The sequence below is a fragment of the Cetorhinus maximus genome, chromosome 12, assembly GCF_964194155.1.
Source record: "Cetorhinus maximus chromosome 12, sCetMax3.hap1.1, whole genome shotgun sequence".
NCBI lineage: Eukaryota > Metazoa > Chordata > Chondrichthyes > Lamniformes > Cetorhinidae > Cetorhinus > Cetorhinus maximus.
This window is the reverse complement of record NC_135890.1, coordinates 39,896,194-39,916,631: the sequence shown is the minus strand read 5'-3', so window position 1 is coordinate 39,916,631 and position 20,438 is coordinate 39,896,194. Positions and strand designations below refer to the sequence as shown.

At 41.1% G+C, this 20,438-nt stretch overlaps 1 protein-coding gene across 4 annotated transcripts in view; it reads left to right on the top strand.

Moving 5' to 3' along the window:
* slc26a4 (solute carrier family 26 member 4) overlaps positions 1-20,438 on the top strand; it is a 63,028-nt gene that overhangs the window by 3,315 nt on the left and 39,275 nt on the right. For 2 of the 4 annotated variants that reach the window (XM_078553406.1, XM_078553407.1), the window contains 2 exons: positions 4,667-4,850; positions 15,404-15,543. In XM_078553406.1, the coding sequence (XP_078409532.1) occupies positions 4,667-4,850; positions 15,404-15,543 (324 nt within the window). Of the gene's footprint in view, positions 1-1,617; positions 1,717-3,281; positions 3,461-4,666; positions 4,851-15,403; positions 15,544-20,438 lie in introns of those variants that run through there. The other 2 variants (XM_078553408.1, XM_078553409.1) reach the window with 2 other exon arrangements.

The window sequence follows — 20,438 nt, the reverse complement described above, 5'->3', positions numbered from 1 at the left end:
GAAAACAAACAGCAATAAAAATCCAAAAATTCTTTTAGCTATAACTAGTGTGATAGACCAGGTAGATTTTTCAGGAAATGAGTTGGGAAGCAAGACAACCAAGGAACAAAATTCTGTCAGATGTGTTAAATATATATTTACACATCAGCCTTCACAAATGACTACATTAAATTTCCAATTAGTCATATTGCCTCAGAAATCTCTTACCGAAAAGACGCAAATAAAGTCTTTATGAAGAAATTTAGAAATAAAATATCTACAAGTCAAGAAAAGATATACTTTAGAATTTAGAAGAAAATAGTGAGGAAATGCGGACCTCTGGAGCACCAAGAACACTCGAGCTATACCAGAGGACTTGAGGTTAGTGAATATTAACTTCATATTTAGCAAAAAGGGAGATATAAAATGGCTTGATATATATGGCATGACTATAAGGCCATAAGGAATAGTCTGCTTGGATTTAGAAGGATAGTTAATTCCTCACAAATTTATAAAGGTCCTGGCACAGACACAATGGCTGTCTGACCTCCTTCTGTGCTATAAATCATTCTATGTTTCTATGACAGCTATCTAGTAAGTGTAATTTAGCTGAGGTTTCATGGATAACAATTCCATATTGTAAAGGTTATTGTTCCCAAATTAATTTCCAATTAGCTAGTTAAATTGGAAACTCTATTGGTAATAGAAAATGGTTAAAGTTCCTTCTCACTGTGTGTAGACTTGCTCAGGAGTTTGGTCATGACAATTGTATCAGTGTTGAGGAGAGTACTTCTAATTGTATAACATTTGTCAGTGTCACCCAGCTATGTAACTAGGTGACAAATGTAAAGGGAATACGCAGCAACAAAATGATCTTGTCCTTCAGAATTTGACAGAGTCTAGTCTTGATTTACTAGAGACTTGATATTTTTGGGATTATTAATAATATTTGGGATTATTAATAATGACCGTGTTTATTATTGTGGAGTTCTGCAGCTTACATTCCTAAAGTCTTCTCTCGCCACAGCCAGATTCACTTAGTCATTTTTACACAGTTTTGCATGGAACACTGGACACAATACGATGAGAGAAAACAAGATTATTCATGCAAAGGAACAGATTAAATTACACCATACAGGATGCAGTGGCAGGCAGAGCTTACTAAAATACATCAATTAAAGGCATTTTTACTGTAATTGTGAACTGCATGATTCTCCTACTGTTGATGACACCTACAAATATAAAGTAAATAATCTCTGAAGTTCCAACAGTATGAAATGTATGTTTTTAGGAGTCTTATGATCTGGCTTTGGATTAAGACCCTCTGTTCTTCACATGAAATGCACAAGGTGTATTTTGGATACTTGTGAGCATGCATCATGGTGTCATGACACAAGCACACATACAGACAAAACCAGTTTCACATCAATCCAAAAGCCACCTACATTATAAAATGCACAGAGCCTATTTTGGGCACGTGTGAGCATGCATCATGGTGTCATGACACAAGCACACATACAGATAAAACCAGTTTCACATCAATTCAAGAGCCACCTACCTTACAATTGTGATGACATGGTTCACAATTGCTTTGATGTGCCAAATTCCTATCCATAAATCATCTCCCTAAAGGGAGCAAGCTGCTGCATTAGAAGGAAGTCTGGTCATAATCTAAATTGGTACGGTGAAGCAAAGAGAATAATTTGATTGTTGCTCCTCACGGACCTAATCAACAAGGTAAAAAGATCCTAAAATATACATGTAATTGTTTGATCACTTCTAAAGCAAGTCCTATTATAAGGGAAGTAACAGAAATTTTCAAATCCCAGTGACAACAGCTGAGAAGGCCCCTTTTGAACTTTGCCTACTGTATTTATATAATATGCTGCCACAGTTTGTAGATTAACTGTATTTTTCAAAACTATAGTCAAATTTCTTAATTCAAGAAACAAAAAGTGAGTGTTGGCAAATTGTTGATACAATCTGAGCCTAAACAGATTACAAAGAATGCAAATGGAATATAAACAAATTTCACTATCGCTCAAAGAAAGAATTTCCTTCTTTGTAACCATATGAACTTTTATTTATGGAGGCTTCTCATCTTGATTCTAAAATGTGACCCGTAGTTTGTGGAGAGACATGTGACCCTGTGCGGGTTGGAATTCAGTGCAATCTCTTCAAGAATGCAAAATAATAACTTTGACCTCTTCTTTTGAGCAAATTAAGGTGTTGAAATTTGCTTTTTGAGTGGAATTTGTTTGGGGGTGTAGAACATGAGAGTAAAATATCAGCAAGGGTTTGCTGTAGGAACAGCTGCCCTTGAACAGAAGAAAGAAAGTTCTTTAACCATTGTTGATTGGTAAGATGCTCTTGGAATTTTGGGCTGAGGAGTTCACAGGCCCCTAAGTCTGCTGCTGCACATGAAGGCTAGTCTCTGCATCCAAGGACAGTGAATCATTGTAACAGCAGAGACCTGAAGATGCCAGCTACACAGCCAAGGCAGGTTCAGTGAAGATACTTCCTCCAATATCTAAATCAAACTGGGCAAAGATATTTTCACTTCAACATATGCAGATTCTATCTGCAATACGATCAATGCTAAATCTGGAACGACAATGAACTCAAGATACTGTGAAACCACTTCAAGTGGAAATGGTTTCAGTATGAATGATTCTCTCAATACCCCTTACAGAGCTCTAGTAATTTACTATGCCCTCCTGCAATGTTCCATTGCTACCTATTTAAATGACTAGCAGTTTCATTTCAAGCCACACAATGTGAAGTCTAGAAAATTCAGTTGCCCTTTTAACCCTATTATATCTTCATAAATTAAGACCTTTACCTGTACGTCCCCTTTTCACATTATGAGTTCCTATGTCCACATTTGCCTGTGCAACCTTGTCAAACTGTAATTACTGGGTGCGTTGCCATTGAGGATTTTAAACCTTTCAAAAGGCGGGAAAACTGTAAATGCAGAAATAAACCGCAGGCGTGTTAGTGTCTGCAAAGGTTAATGTTAACGTTTCTTTCTTCAGAACCGATGAAAGGCCATTGACCTGAAATGTTAACCATGTTTCTCTCACCACAGATGCTACCTGACCTGCTGAGTATTTCTGGTGTTTTCTGCTTTTATTTCAGCTTTCCAGCATCCATGGCATTTTTAAAAAAAAATTTGGTTAATCTTTTTTGGATGGGCGCTCCAGATTTTTAGCAAACATATTTTCTCATTCTAAATGTTAATGTATTTTACTTCAGTCAGCAGTTGGAGTAAATATCTGTTAATGCTGTGACCATCCTGCGTTTATTTGCGAGTAAGCAAGTCGTTTCAGACCCGAGACAATCTCTCCCGATCCGGAGCAGGCTGCTTTGTGTGTGCAATATAAATAAAATCCAGAATATATGTGAGTGTATATAAAGCAGCAGAAAACTCTACCCTCGCAATGAAAGCACGCAATATCCAGAGAGGCTCAAGATCGCATTGGTAAAGTTGTTAGTTTTTATATATATATATAAAATAAATATATGTGGATTTTGAACACAGACTGATAAACACGTTCGGATATATACTACACACAGCAAGTTTTAAAGTTTATTATGTCAAAAAAGGAACTATTTTATTTCATGTACTGTGTGTTTCTGAAACTGACTTACTTAACTGGCGTTTTCACATACATTTGCTTGTGTTATTTTAATCAGTAACTACCTTCTAGCTGTCCAGCCTCGGAGTGAATTGGGTCGATAATCTTTGTCAAAAGTAGGCTTTAAGAAAAGCTTTCAAATGTAGAAAAAAAATCATCTATCCGGAAAAACAGTGCTCTGAACGGAAACCGTGAACTAATTTTTAAAGTGTTTCTCTTGCTCTATGAGGTGGTCGGGGGGAGGGGGTGTCATCCACGTGCTCTTTTTTTTTGAGAAGGTAGTTTTTTTTTAACCCTGGTCTGTTATGTTTGATTTTTACGGGTTGCACCAACAGGAACATAGGGAGGTGTCAGCTGTGGCTCAGTTCATAGCACCCTCGCCTTTGAATCAGAGGGTTGTGGGTTCATGTCCCACTCCCGGAAACCAAGAACTGTGATTGTACTCGAAAGAGTTGCAATCTGTGACTGTTGATAACTCGAAAGAACAAGAACATGGGACAGGAGTTTCTATAAATTAACCTGGGCACGCAGTGTGGACATCTTGGGCAGTATCAGTCTATAGTGTGGACCAATTGGTTCTCGGATTCACTGAGTGTCTTGTCTATTGATGTAAGCCGAGTTGTGGAAAGCCCTGACAAACCTCCCACTGTTACGCGCTCTCTCGGGTTATTGCAGACTTTCAGATTTTTTTTTTCTCGCTCTCTTTCGTGTGTGTTATTTGTACTAGGAACTTTTATCCGGAAGAGCCGCTTTTTGTAAACTGCTGGGTGGCCGTTCAAATGATCGGTGATTTTTTTTTTTGAGAATTTAAAATCGCCGCCCCTTCTCCCTCTCCAGTAAGCAGGCGGTGCTTTTCTGAATGAAGTCCTGCGGTACATTGTGGTTTACAAACGAGCAAGTCGAAGTAACTTTTACTGAAAGTTAAAAACTGAAAGAAGAATCCGAGTTGAAAATTCCTTGACACCCTTCGGTAGAGTGAGGTGTAGTGAAGGGTACCTCGTTGGGATGCCCACGATCAAGGTTTGTAACCAGAGATCATTCTCTTTCAGTGTCCAGCCACCTGTTCACTGAACAGGACAGTTTTGGAGTGTACGAAATGCCGCTAGCAGAAAATGTCAACCACAACTACTTTGTGGCCCGTTCGGTTTACTCTGAAAATAGTTTCCTGGAGGAAAATGAGAAGAAGGAAAAGGTCCCGAAAACCATGCGTGACCGACTGGCCAAGAAGTGCAGGTTAGTGAAGGTTTTCCAGCTTTCAAGACGAAGTGGTACGCCTCCGCCCCCCTGCAGATCTCTCTCAGCCTATCGCTATTGTAATGCATTTAAAGCATAGCGGGTTCCTGTTTCCTTTAAATTCAGTAGCAGCCCTGGTACGTCATCAATATTTGCCAACCATGAAACCATTAAAAAAAACTATCACTGTCAATTGAAAAGAATATTCGAATAAATAATTTCTTTGGGGGGGCAACTTTCAAACGGTCCAACATTGCAAAGTAGTGATTGTAAAAACCCTTCCGGGAACAGATTTTGGTTAAGTTAAATAAGGCCTTTTGGTGTAACATTATAAACAAGAACTGGTGATTGGGGTGAAGAGACAACTAACATTTCTGCTACTGCCAATCTCATTAAAATGTAAGGTAGGATTCAAAATGGACCACTCAGTTCACCTCCTCACCTGGTTTAGTTCTACCTAACCAGCATTGTCAAATGTGCAAATACCTATTTTGATTTGTTCAACAACATACATTTATAGAGCATTGCTGATGTAGAAAAAATATCCCCTGGCACTTCCACAGAGGGAGAGAGATATGGATGTCAAGCCAAAAGGAAGATTAGAAAGGTTGACTATAAACTTTGTGGATGAGGTGGGTTTTTAAGGAGGAGATGAAGGTAGAGAGGTCTCGGGAGGGAATTCTACAGCACAAATCTTGGGCAGCTGAAGGCGCAGGCAAGGAGTGGGGTAATACAAGAGGCCATTTAGAGGAATTAGATAATAAATAGAGCATGGGAATGACTATAACAGGTATAGAGTGTTCAGGATACAGAGAAGGTGGAAAAGGTCATGGGCAGATGTACAGGTCTTGCTTCCATTCCATGTAAATCATTTACTGTGAGATTAGCAGTGTTCTCCTCTTTAGTGAATACAGATACAAAGTACTAACTTTGTAGCTCAGCTATGCCCCCCACAAGGTCTCTGTTTGGTCCTTAATTGATCGCACACGTCCATTGACCATTCTTGTTATTTATGTTTATAAAATTATTTTGCTACTTATCTATTTTCTCTTTGGCCCTTTTGTTTCCTTTCTCAGTTCTCCTCTACTTTCTGTATTCAGCTTGCTTCTCAACTGTATTATAAGCCTCTTTTATTTCCTATTTCATTTTTAATCTATATTTTTAGTCATCCAGAGAACTCCTAGCTTTGGTTTCCCTCCTTTCCCCCTCTTGGAAATGTCGAGTTTGTATCCCAACTAACTCCTCTTTACCTCTCATTGCTCACTTACTGTTTTACCTGGCTCTACCTGGGGCAAATCCTCTTTCAACTGACTGAAATTTGTCCTCCTCTGGCTGAGTGATTTTACATTTGAATGCATCTTGTCCTCTTCCATAACTACATTAAAAATGTGATCAGTTTCCCAAACACTTTCCCTTGGAACATATCCACTTGCCCCAGTTCATTACCCAGAACTATATTCTGCACTGCTTCCTTCCTCTGTTGGGCTGAAACATATTGATCAAGGAAGTTCTCTTGTACACATTTCAGGAATTCCTCCCCCTCTTGGTTTGCTAACAGATCCACCCAAGAATGTAACATGCTCTTCTCCATCTTGAATGTTGGCTAACTGATAATAATTAGACGGTAGTGAGTGCCCTCCATTGCAGTGTAATGGTGTTGCACACAGCTCAGGAGAAAATATGAGGCATCTGTCCCAACTGTTGATTCATATTTAGTACTGGCGGATCCTGAGGGATGGCAACTTCCATCTGGATATAGTTGTCTGGGACTATGCTGAGAAGAGTCAACAATGACTTTGGTCTCCCTTGTCTTGTTTCAATGACAACAAAATCCCAATGTAGCCTAACCTTGTGACAAATAATACATTTATCTAAACTGGTTTCCTTTATGGTTAGAACTCTTAGACTTGTAAATATGGGCTTACTCTGGTCCATGTGCAAAACCACTACCAGACTGAGGTAGATCTGTGGTGAGAAGGAGAAGCAGTTTGTAGAGGTCCAGCCTGCACTGATTTGTCACTGAACCCCTCACACGAGGATCTGGATTAATGAGTTGATGTGAAAGCCTGGTACATAACATTGGGCTTAACCACATGGGCTATTAGGGTGGCTGGCAAATGGAGGTTCTTCCACCGTACTGAAAACAGAAGCCTATTGAGATAACTCTAAGGGTATATGCTTGATGATGGTAGTTTATAAGCAAATGCATCCTCTGTAGAAGACTCACTAACTCAATACCTGAACCAGGCAGCTCTGCAGTGCTCCAGGCTCTGTATGACTGATTAAGTAGTCATAGAGAGTTATACAGCACAGACAGGCCCTTTGGCCCATCGTGTCCTTGCCGGCCATCAAGCACCTATCCTAATCCCATTTTCCAGCACTTGGCCTGTAGCCTTGTATGCTATGGCATTTCAAATGCTCATCTAAGTACTTCTTAAATGAGCTCCTGTCTCTACCACCCCCTCAGGCAATGTGTTCCAGATTCTAACCTCCGTCTGAGTGAAAGAACTTTTCCTCCAGTCCCCTCTAAACCTCCTGCCCCTTACCTTAAATCGATGCCTCCTGGTTATTGACACCTTTGTTAAGGGGAAAAGTTTCTTCCTATCTATGCCCCTCATAATTTTTTATACCTCTATCGGGTACACACTCAGCTTTCTCTGCTCTAAGGAAAACAACCCTAGCCTATCCAGTCTCTCTTCATAGCTGAAATGCTCCAGCACAGGCAACATCCTCGTGAATCTCCTCTGCACCCTCTTCAGTATAATCACATCCTTTAGTGTAGTGACCAGAGCTGCACACAGTACTCCAGCTGTGGCCTAACTAGCGTTTTATACAGCTCCAAGATAACCTCCCTGTTCTTATATTCTATGCCTCGGCTAATAAAGGCAAGTGTCCCATATGCCTTCTTAACTACCTTATCTACCTGAGCTGCTGCCTTCAGGGATCTATGGACATGTACACCAAGGTCCCTCTGATCCTCTGTACTTCCTAGGGTCCTACCATTCATTGTGTATTTCCTTGCTGTGTTAATCCTCCCAAAATGCATTATCTCACACTTCTCAGGATTAAATTCCATTTGCCCTTGCTCTGCCCATCTTACCAACCCACCTATATCATCCCGTAATCTAAAGCTTTCCTTCTCACTATTTATGACACCACCAATTTTCGTGTCATCTGCGAGCTTGCTGATCATTCCTCCTATATTCATGTCTAAATCATTAATGTACACTACAAACAGCAAGGGTCCCAGCACCGATCCCTGTGGTACACCACTTGTCATAGGTTTCCAATCGCAAAAACAATCTTCAACCATCATCCTCTGCCTCCTGCCACTAAGCCAATTTTTGAATCCAATTTGCCAAATTGGCCTGGATCCCATGGGCTCGTACCTTCTTGACCATTCTCCCATGCGGGACCTTGTTAAAAGCCTTACTGATGTCCATGTAGACTACACCAACTGCACTATCCTCATCTACACAACTAGTCACCTCCTCGAAAAATTCAACCAAATTTGTTAGACAAACTAGTGTGGCCCACCAATGGAATCTGGAGGGGTAGAGCTGTCCCTTCAGACAAGAATTCTTCTGACTTGGCTCCGGATGATCCTAGAAACCAATACCCTAACAGGTCAGCGGTCCTAGCTGGACAAGTAGCAGAAAGTGACTCTAGTAAATTGTGCAGCTGCAACTGGTAAATTCCAGGTGCAGTGGCTGGGATGGGGGTGGGAGTATTTTTCAAGTCTTTCTCTTCCAAACTGTGTCTGAGCTCTCTGCTCTTGAGTAAGCGGATTATGTCCCTATGGGGAGAGTCTGAGTGACTCATGTGGGATGCTAAGTTTCTCAATAGGTTCTCTTAAATGGACACTCTGGTCTGTAAACAGTCTATTTTAAATATTTATTATGAAGAAAAAAGTTTTCAAGGAAATTTGACTAAAAGGAACATTTTTGATATTTATTAAATTTAGTGATAGAAACATTGGAAAATAGCTAAACATTTATGCTCTACTTGCATTACGAAAAGAAAGAGTTTTCAGATAAGGGCATAAGAAATAGGAACAAGAGTAGGCCATTCAGCCCACTGAGCATGCTCCATCATTCAGTAAGACCATGGCTGATCTTCTACCTCAACTCCACTTTCCTGCCCAATTTCCATATCCCCTGATTTCCTCAGTAGCCAAAAATCTTTTGAACTCTGTTTTAAGTTTACCCAATAATTGAGCATCCTCCATCCTCTAGGGTAGAAAATTTCAAGATTCACAGCCCTGTGAATGAAGAAATTTCTCTTAATCTCTGAGCTAAATGCCTGACCTCCTTATCCTGAGGCTGTGGGCCCCTTGTTCTATACACTCTTGCTAGGGGAAACATGCTTCCAGCATCTATCCTGTCAAGCCCTTTAAGAATGTTACATGTTTCAATTAGATCTCCCACTCAATCTCCTCATAAATAAATTCCGCCCATGCAGGAATCAGTCCAGTGAACTTTCACAGTGCTCCAGATGTGGTCTCACCAAGACCTTATGTAATTGTAGTAAAAGTTCTTTACTCTTGTATTCCAATCTTTTTGTAATAAAGAACAACATATCTCCTGCTATCCTAATTGTTTCCTGTACCTGTGTTTTGCATAAAAAGACACCCAGATTGCTCTGAATATCAACATTTCCAGCGACATCTTTTTTAAAAACCATACTGCTTTTATATTTTTCTCTGGCAAAGTGGATAACTCCACATTTGGCACATTCTTGTCCACTGACTTAGTCTGTCCATATCCCTTTTCAGCCTCTATGCATTCTCCCTTAGGTTATTTTTCCACTTAATTTTGCGTCATCAGCAAGCTTAGATACAGTACACTGGATCGCTTCATATAAGTCATTGATACACATTCTAAATAGCCCAGGTCCAAGTATTGATCCTTGCACCTCTGCACTAGTTACAGCCTGCCAACTTGAAATTGACCTGTTTATTCCTACTGTTTTCTGTCTATTAAGCAATCCTCAATCCAATATCCATGAGCCAAAGTCTTTTTGTTAGAACCTCTTTTGTGGCACCTTATCAAATGCTTTTTGAAAATCCAATTACACCACATCAACTTGTTCCTTCTTGGCTACCTTGCTAGTTACAAACAAAAAAAACATTCAACAGATTTGTTGAACACTGCTTCCCTTTTATATATCCATGTTAACTCTGCCCAATCATATTATGGTTTTCCACGTGCCCTATTGCCACATTCCTAATAATAGATTCTAACATTTTCCCTAATGCTAACGTCAGACCTATAGTTCCCTATTTACTCTTCCTTGAATGGCAGAGTTACATTTGCTACCTTACAATCTGCAGTGACCATTCTAAAATCGAGGGAATTCTGGAGGATCAAAACCATTGCTCCCTATCTCTGCGCTAGCTCTTTTTAAAAACCTAGGATTTAGGCTATCCGGACCAGGGCTTTTAGCCCCATTGATTTCTCCAGTAATATTTCTTTATTAATACTAATTCCCTTAAATTTCTCATTCTAGCTCGTCCCTTAGTTCCCCAATATTGCCAGAATTCCTTTTGTGTCTTCTACAGTGAAGACCCATGCAATGTTTTGTTTAATGTCTCTGCCATTTCCTCATTCCCTGTTATAATTTCTCCGCGTATAAGGCCCATAGAAGCTTTTATAATTGAGTTTTATGTACTTGTTACTTTACTCCTTTCTATTCATTAATTTCTTGGTCATTCTTTGCTGCATTTCAAAACCATGAATCCTCAGGCTTACTACTCCTTTCATTTATATATATATATATATATACACACATACATATATATGTATATGTTTGGGGCTAAATTCCTCTCGAACTCAATATAAAAGTCTGTTGTAAATTGGTTGGGAAAGCAGAATGTTCTGTGGAAACATAATTCAAAGGCATTTATGGAACCATAGAAAAGTTATGGCGCAGAAAGAGGCCATTCAGCCCATTGTGCCTGCGCCAGACATGGGGACACCTGATCAAATAAATCACAATTGAAAAGATTTGTATTAGCCAAGCATTTTAAACTATCACATAAACAAAATGCAGCAGATGCTGGAAACCTGAGATAAAAACAGAAAATGCTAGAAATACTTCTGATGAAAGGTCATCGACTTGAAAGGTGAACTCTGTCCTTCTGAGTATTTCCAGTATTTTCAGTTTTTATTTTAAATAGTCATGTGTGTGTGCCAGGGGCATAGTACCAAATTTTGAGGTGCCGGAGCTGTAAGAAAATGTGGTGACCATATTATTTCTAAATCTTCTGTTGTTTTCCTATGTGTTAATCATTTGAGTTCCCAAACATCAGTAAAACAATGCTTTTTAAGTGAAAAATATGGTAGGCATTTTATTTTGAACCATGTAGTAGCTTGAATCGAAAACAAAAATAGCTGGAAAAACTCAGCAGGTCTGACAACATCTGCGGAGAGGAAGACAGTTAACGTTTCGAGTCCGTATGACTCTTCATCAGAACTAAAGAAAAATAGAAATGAGGTGAAATATAAGCTGTTTGAAGGGGGTGGGACTGGTAGAGCTGGATAGAGGGCCATTGAAAGGTGGAGGCAAAGAAGAGATTGCCTCCACAAAGGGGTGTTGACGGTTAAAGGATGTGCTAATGGTGACATTAAGGGTAGAAAGCAGGACGAGCAAGTGACAGATGGCCCTAGTAGGGTGGGGTCGGGGGAAGGGATCGAAATAGGCTAAAAGGTGGAGATAAAACAATGGATGGGAATAAATTTAAAAATAATAATAGAAATAGGTGGGAAAAGAAAAATATTTTAAAAACATATATAAATTATTAGAAAAAAGGGGGATCGGAAAGGGGGTGGGGATGGAGGAGAGAGTTCATGATCTGAAGTTGCTGAACTCAATGTTAAGTTTGGAAGGCTGTAAAGTGCCTAATCGGAAGATGAGGTGCTGTTCCTCCAGTTTGTGTTGAGCTTCACTGGAACATTGCAGCAGGCCAAGGATGGACATATGGGCATGAGAACAGCGTGGTGTGTTGAAATGGCAAGCGACAGGGAGGTCTGGGTCATGCTTGCAGACAGACCGAAGGTGTTCCGCAAAGCGGTCACCCAGTCTGCTTTTGGTCTCTCCAATGTAGAGGAGACCACATTGGGAGCAACGAACGCAGTAGACTAAATTGAGGGAAATGCAAGTGAAGTGCTGCTTCACTTGAAAGGAGTGTTGGGGCCCTTGGACGGTGAGGAGGAGGGAAGTAAAGGGGCAGGTATTGCACCTTCTGCGGTTGCATGGGAAGGTGCTGTGGGAGGGGGTTGAGCTGTAGGAAGTGATGGAGGAGTGGACCAGGGTGTCCCGGAGGGAATGATCCCTACGGAATGCTGACAGGAGGGATGAAGGGAAGATGTGTTTGCTGGTGGCATCATGCTGCAGTTGGCGGAAATGGCGGAGGATAATCCTTTGAATGCGGAGGCTGTTGAGGTGATAAGTGAGGACAAGGGATCCCTATCATGTTTCTAGGAGGGAGAGGAAGGTGTGAGGGCGGATGCGCGGGAGATGGGCCGGGCACGGTTGAGGGCCCTGTCAACCACTGTAGGTGGAAAACCTTGGTTAAGGAAGAAGGAAGACATGTCACAGGAACTGTTTTGGAAAGTGGCATCATCAGAACAAATGCGACGGAGGCGAAGGAACTGAGAGAATGGGATGGAGCCCTTACAGGAAGCAGAGTGTGAGGAGCTGTAATCGAGGTAGCTGTTTGAATCATTAGTCTTTAGGATAGCTAGAATTTCATTATGCAACAGTTTAATTATTTAATTTAAGACGATTATAACATTAATTATAGAAAACATTACTTTCTTCTGACTGGGGCATGGTATATAGAGGGGTCACTGCTTTTCTTGATTTGTAGTAATAACCTAGACCTGGGTGTACAGGGCACGACTTCAAAATTTGAAGATGATGCAAGACTTGGAAGTATTGTGAACTGCGAGGAGAGTAGTGATAGACTTCAAGAGGATATAGGCAGGCTGGTGGAATGGGCAGGCGCTTAGCAGATGACATTTAATGTAGAGAAGTGTGAAGTGATACATTTTAGTCAGAATAACAGGGGGACATGACATAAAATAAAGGGTACAATTCTAACGGAAATACAGGAGCTGAGGGACTTGGGTGTACATGTGCATAAATCATTGAAGGTGGCAAGGCAGGTTGAGAAAGCGGTTAATAAATTATACCAAATCCTGGGCTTTATAAATAGGAGCACAGAGTACAAAAGCGAGCAAATTATGAGCCTTCATGGTTCAGCCTCAGTGGGAAGGATGTGAAGGTTTTAAAAAGGATACGGAAAAAAATTGAGAATGGTTCTGAGGATGAGAGACTTTAGACATTGGCGAAGCTGGGGCTGTTCACCTTAGAGAAGAGAAGGTTGGGAGGAAATTTGTTAGACGTGTTTAAAATCATGAGGGGCCTGGATAGAGTAAAGGGAGAGAAACTGTTCTCACCGGCAGATGGTCGAGACCCCTAAGGCGATTAACATAAGAACCAGAGGCGACATGAGGAAAAACTTCTTTATATATAAGTGCTTAGATCTGGAATACACAGCCTGGGCATGTGGTGGAGACAGATTCAATTGTGGTTTTCAAAAGGGAACTAGATGATTATCTGAAGGGAAAATATTTTACAGGGAAAAGGAGGAGGAGTGGGACTAGCTGAGCTGTTGTTGCAGAGAACTGTCACAGAGACCTTGTACTGAATGGCTTCCTTCTGTGTTGTAACCATTCTATGATTCTAGTATAGGTACATTCAAGGAACTTGATAAACACACGAGGAAGAAAGAAGCAGAAAGTTATCCTGATAGTATGAACAAAAAGAATGGGAGGAGGCTTATGTGGAACATAAGCACCAACATAGATGAGGTGGGCCAAATGGCCTGTTTCTGTGCTGTTAATTCCATGTAAAGCTGCCAGCAGAGAATGCAAACACTATACTGCGTTTCACATCCTCAGGCCATCACAGCCAAGGAATTAATGTTCAGTAGGCAAACGCAGCAGGGTGTTTGGGGATATTGATGTTGCTTTAGATCCTGGAAACCTTGAGTTTCAAAGACCCTGAAATGCCTGTTTGTGAGAAAGCTGCGTGCAGGCAGTTGTAAGATCTGTTTTTTTTTACAGTCGGGGAGCTGTACAGGAGGGTTACTGCTGTTGCTGCTGCACAGTGACTCAGACACTCAGCAGCAGCAGCAGCGTGAGGCCTGGGCCTGGCCTTCCCTCAGCCACCTCTTAACCTCTTCAGGCTCTGGATTCACAGCCACACCACGAGCCCCGGGATGTTCCTGTCAACTCTTACTGTCCAGCATGAACTCAAACCCCAGGAATTCATGGCCAAAACTTGCCCTTGTGCCCCACATAATACCACAGGTAGAATTCACTCAACATGGCTCCCTCACCAGCCACCTCTGCGTCACAAGCCACGCAGCCCCACGTGGTTGGGAGAGGATTTCCCTCCAGTTACGATTGTTGCCATCAATGAGCCAAATCCCCCTGCATGTGTTACTCCTGGAAATAAGTAGTTTCAATATTGGAGGCAGTGAGGATTAAAATCCAGTCAGACAATTAATGGAGTGGATTCCACTGAGGTCAGTGGAAAGAAAAATCTAGTGGGGCGTATAACAGATGGCCAATCAGCAAAGGAGAGCTTACCATCCAGTGGTGAATGTTAAACAGGAGGTGCCATGGCAGCGCTCCGGTGAACTCCGGCAGCATTACACCCCTGGTGTGTGCTAACTGTTGGAAGGAAAAATATTATCTGCAAAAGTAAATCTGTATAATAGGAAATTAATTTTGGAATTCTGTGAGAAAACACCCTATTGGACCTAATCATGGTCATTGAACTTTCATAATTATTTAGAGGATCTGCAAAGGGCTCAGAATTTAGAACATCAAACTATGGAAAGATGTGTCAATCATTTTCACTGGATGCAAGAGGATTTTTGGGAGGAAGGTGCAAGTTTTCCAAATAATTAAGATACCAAGGAACCAATTATGTGGATATGGGAGGCATTTTGTGTAAGAGTTGGTTTATAGAGCCAATACAGCTGGTAATCATTACTAGCTAAAGAAGCCAAAAGCTAAACTTATCCTTGTGGAGTAGATTGCTTGCTCATTCATTTGTAGCATTCAAAATTGGGTCATATCGATTTCTGGTTTAACAAAGTATGGTAGAATGTAAGTTTTGAGTGGGCAAACAAATGGAAACGAGTCAGGTTAGACTCGAACCAGTTTGAAAGGAGATCTTTTGGTTGCCTTTAATTTTTTTTATATTCAAACTAACTGAAGAAGTAAATTTATTTTTTCAGTGTTTTATGACCCCTACAATGTTATGTCCTTGAAATCTCTCCATTTTGATTTACTTGTTATAATCTACACCATTAGCTTTTCTTGTTTTCAGTTTATTTTTGGTCTGGCTTTTCTTATTAAGGACACTGCATGATTTGACAGCACATTGAAATTGCTCCATGTCAGTTGAACTGCAGTGATTTTGATTGCGCTGCATGTATTAAAACCGGTTATAATTGTGATTTTGTTCCTCCCCAGTTGCTCAGCTAAAAGGGTCCTGGGTATAATTAAAGGCTTTTTTCCTGTATTGGACTGGTTGCCCAAGTACAGATTGAAGGAATGGTTGCCTGGCGACATTATTTCTGGGCTGAGCACTGGCCTGGTAGCAACACTACAAGGTAAGTTTCTTTGCAGAATACAATTTTCTATTTAACTTTGTCTTTCTGATTAGAATGCAAAGGAAATAATAGCTCTTCTGGTCTATACAGTTGCAGTCTGCAATCATTGGTTGTTATTCATTTGATTGTAAGAGGTGATAGTAAGAAGTGAAGAATTCTGCTCCTCTTCACTGTATAAGAATCATTGATAATTTCAAACTGTGAATTAAGACCAAATTCCCTTGCAGTACTTTCTTTAATTGAACCTTCAGTTATTGTTCCAATCCAAATGTGACACAGTTAATTACACTTGATGTAATAATTCCACTTGATGTAACTTAAAAATAAATAAAATCTATTTTTCTCTCTTAATAGTGACATTGTAGGTCTATAATCTGCATTGGATACTGCATATAATCTATAATCTGCATCAGCATTTGTTGCGTATCCCTAATTGCCCTTGAACTGATCTTGCTAGGTCATTTCAGAGGGCAGTTAATAGTCAACCGTGTTGCTGTGTCAGGCAAGGATGGCAGATTTCCTCCCCTAAAGGACATTAGTGAACCAGATGGATTTTTACAACAATCAATGATGGCTTCATTGTCACCATTACTGACACTAGCATTATATTCAAGATTTATTAACTGAATTCAAATTCCTCTAGCTGCCGTGGTGGGATTTGAACCCATCTCTGGATTACTAGTCCAGCGACATTACCACAATGCCACCGCCTCCCCAGACTGAAGAACAGAATCGACATTATATATTGTGTTAATCATTGTCAGTGCCATTTTATTTTATTTTTTGCCTAGGCTGACCATTTGCCAAGGAACATTCTTTTGAGCCAATGAAACTAAGCTGGTCTTAAAAAATAAGTTGTTATTAGTGTAAAACCCATCCTCACCAAATAGCTGGCATAGTGGATAACACATGACACCTTGGAGTATTTTTGTGCACTTTTTACTTCTTAAAGTTATGGGGTGAAGGATGACAGCTTTAACAGACCTCTTGTTGAATTTAAAACCTTACTGAGAACTCATGCCTTTATGGTCTCAAGTCTTCCTTGTGAATAAAAGGATACGAATAAAGTGGGTTCACTTTTGGGGAACAGTTTTTGTGTTTGAATAGTTTATATATTGCATTGTGATCCAAATAGCCTTTCCCCATGAAGTGTGTGGTCTACTAAAGTCACACAACTTGAACGCAGTGCAGCTTATAATAGCATCACAGGAGATGTTGAGTGGAGCACATGCTCTTTGCCCTGGTGCAGATAAGGAGTGTAAGAGGTTCCCACTCCCATTTACCCATTATGGGTGGTTCTCGACTTTAGGATTTTTATTAAGGACAAAATTTCACAGACACAGGGTTTGGCTCAACCACAAACTTATTGTTTATTTAAAAAACTTAATGCCCTAAAACAAAGACCTCTAAATTAGTGTAAATGACACCACACAACACCTCAGTTGGTTAGTCTGATTTAAATCCCTCCACCATTTAATCTCTGCTCCCACCCAAACACAAAGTCACCACGACTTATTAGAAAACCTTTACTGAAAAACCACAGGTAAAACCCCCATGTTTCTGCCCCAAACTTCCTCAATTCAAACCCAACCCACCCACCCAGGATTTGGTTGTTGCGGTTAAGTTACTTTAAGACCTCAGTCCCAATAGCCCTTGGATTTGGCTGATAACTTACAAACCTCCCGCGTGGTTGGTCCTTTTGGTGTGAATTGTAGGTCCACGAGCCAGGTTGACCGTTCCTGACCCTCTGTCTTGACTGTAGTGCCAAACCCTTTGATCTTGTTCTTTTTATGATGATTCTTATCGGAATATCATAAACACATTTCCTGAGGCCATCCTCCTCGATGATCAGTGCTTAGCATCTTTCAGTCTTTTTTAGTGTGTTACATGCCCTGGTCCAGACGGACTCACTCAGTGCTGATGTTATTTTCATAACCAAAAACGATGGACTGCACCAAGGTGAGGTGTCTCTGGCTCCAAAGCTGATATGCACGTAAAGTTTCTCCCCTTCCTTGACTGCTGTGAATTGCTGCTGCGTGATGGCTGTTGTCTGGGCCATTTGGTTGTGACAATGACATCTTCAATTTCTTAATTGGGTTACATGATGGCAGTTATATTGTGCCACTGTTGTGATAATGTCCCCATTTCTAGTCCTTTAATTGTGTCAATTCTTTTACGAAGTTGGAATATTTGAAATTAACACCTTACAGTATAGTCTGCCTTTGCGTGTTTTGTGTTGAAGTTTGGCTTTTATTTACAGTACTTGTGTCCATGGTTTTTGGGGTTTTTCATATTTCGTAAAGACCAGTTGGCAGGGATTCCTATCCCACTGGAGTTAGATGTTACTCACCGTAGGTTGCTCCTGAGCAGCTGCTAGTTAGGCTAGCTGTAGAGCTACATTTGCGCAACCTGGAATTGAGCCTCATGAGAATTCTCAGACAGAGAGTGATGTTTACAGACATAAAATAAGGGAAATGAAATTAAACCAGTAGTATTTGAGCAATGTCCCTCTGGATCTTTCTTCCCCTTTCACTTTCCTTTGACCGAATCCCTCCTTCCAATCTCACCTTTAGTGTCTCCCTATGCTCCTTAACCTTCTCCTCTCTGATCTTCTGCAACCCCCGGCCCAACCTCCACCCTAATGATCAGCACCCAGTAAAAGCCTTGGTTTTATCCTCTTACACCCCACCTTAGTTAATTTTGAACTTGACAAATTGCTGAACACTTCTTCCTTCTTCTCTGGATTAACTTCTTTGGCCGGACATCTTTTCACCATCATTACCACGTCCCCTGCCCTCCTCCCCCATGCTGTGACAGTATGGACCCTTTCTCCCATTGTCAGAATTTTTGTTCCACCTGGACCTCACCCTTTGCCCTCCTGCCATCCCTTCATTTTCGAATTGCTGACTCAATTTCTCTAGTTACCTCACTTTTTAATCTATGGCCCTCTGAACCTTCAACACTCCATTCCCTCAGGTACACCCCTAACAGCACCATTAAATCTGCTGACAAGGGTGACATTGTAGTTTGGCAATTAACCTCTATCTTACAGACGCTGTCTGTGAGCTCTCTGACACGTCCTCCTACCTTCCCTGGACTATGACTCCACCACCCCATATCAAGCTAGTTACTAGTTCATCCCCTCTGGAAGTTTTCCTCCACGGCCTCCACCTCCTAGCTCCCAGCTCCAAACAACCTGCTTCTACTTCCTTCCAAGACCCACATAAGGTCTGTCCTGGCATATTCATTGTTTCAACCTGTTCTTGCCCCAGGAAACTTAGGTCTTTCTACCTGAACTTTTTTTTCTCTCGCCTTGTCCAACCACTTACCCCCTACATCTGTGACGTTTACAATACCCATGTCAGTTCAACAGTTTGTTTCTAGTTTCCTGGTCCTAACCATCTCCTTTTTCTGTGGACGCCCAGTCCCTCTTCACCTCCATCCCCCACCAGGTAAATCTGCAGCTCTCCACGTCTTCCTACATTGGAAACCTAACCACACTTCATTCACATTGAACAGCTTCTCCTTTTGACTGCCCTCATTTCTTCCAAAGAAATGCGTCCCATTTGATGGGATCCGTGGGACAATTTTTGTTCCAGTCCTACCCTGATCCACGCTCTCTTGACTCTTTATCCAGTATGTTGTATTGGTGCGGTTTCCAGCTTTCACTCTGAATTTGAAATTTTTTTGTTTATCAAATTTGCTTCCAATTTCTAACTCTTCCTTGCCTCCCTCCAGCTCTTCCTTACCCTTTCTCAACTTCTGTATCTTCATTTCTGGGGATAGGCTGTCAACCAATATCTACTATAAACTCAATGACAGCCACAGCTACCTTGATTGCACTTCCTTCCACCCCTTTTCCTCTAAAGATCCTATTCCATTTTCCCAGTTTCTCGATCTCTGTTGCATCTGTTTTGCCAATGCCAATTTAGCACATTATTCACTGCTCACAATATGGCTTCCATATATTTTCCTTTCCCTCAACCTACGATTCCCCTCCACCTTGGTTAACAGGGTCCTTGACCAAGTCCGACCCATTTCCTGCACTTCTCCTGCCATCTTTCCCCTCCCTCCCAGAATCACAATAGAGTTCCTTTTGTCCTCAAAACCATTCCCTCCCTGACACCCTGGTCCACTCTGCAGTCACCCCAAACACTGCTCTTCCTTCTGTGCAGGTGCAGGAGATGCAACTCCCGCCCTTTCACCTCCATTTCCAATGCTCAAGGCCTTAATAATTCTCACCAGTTGAAACAATTTTGAATACTGTATTAGCTGCTCACAGTGCAATTTCCTCTACATTGTGGAGGCCAAACACAGTTTGGGTGATCACTTCAAAACACCTCCATTCATTCCACAAGCATGATCCTGACCTTTTGGTCATTCGTCATTTTGATTCTCCACCAACTCCCACTCTGACCCCTCTGCCTTTCACTTCCTGCACTGTTCTAATGAACCCCTCACTGGTAGCTTGAGGAATAGCACGTTATCTTTCAGTTGGGCACTGTACATTCTTCCAGACGCAACGTTGAGTTCAACAATTTCGGATCCTAAATCACAGCTCGCATCTTCTCGGATAGTAAGTTCTGGGAATTGGATAGATATTTGAAAAGAAAACATTCAGGACAACGGGGAAAGAACAGAGTAGTAAGGCTAATTGGATAGCTCTTTATGAGGGCTGGCATAGGCGTGATGGGTGGTATGGCTGCCTCCTTTGCTATATGATTGCGTGAAAAGAGAGTGAGATTTAGATCCCTTTCAGCAGCTGTACTAATGCAGGCATCTCATGTCAACCAGCACTGATGAGTTTAGCTTCAGAACAAGGTGGAAGTCATTCTGGGACTAATTTATCAAACGTTACTAATTATTCTTGATTTGTATTTAAAAATCACCAGGGT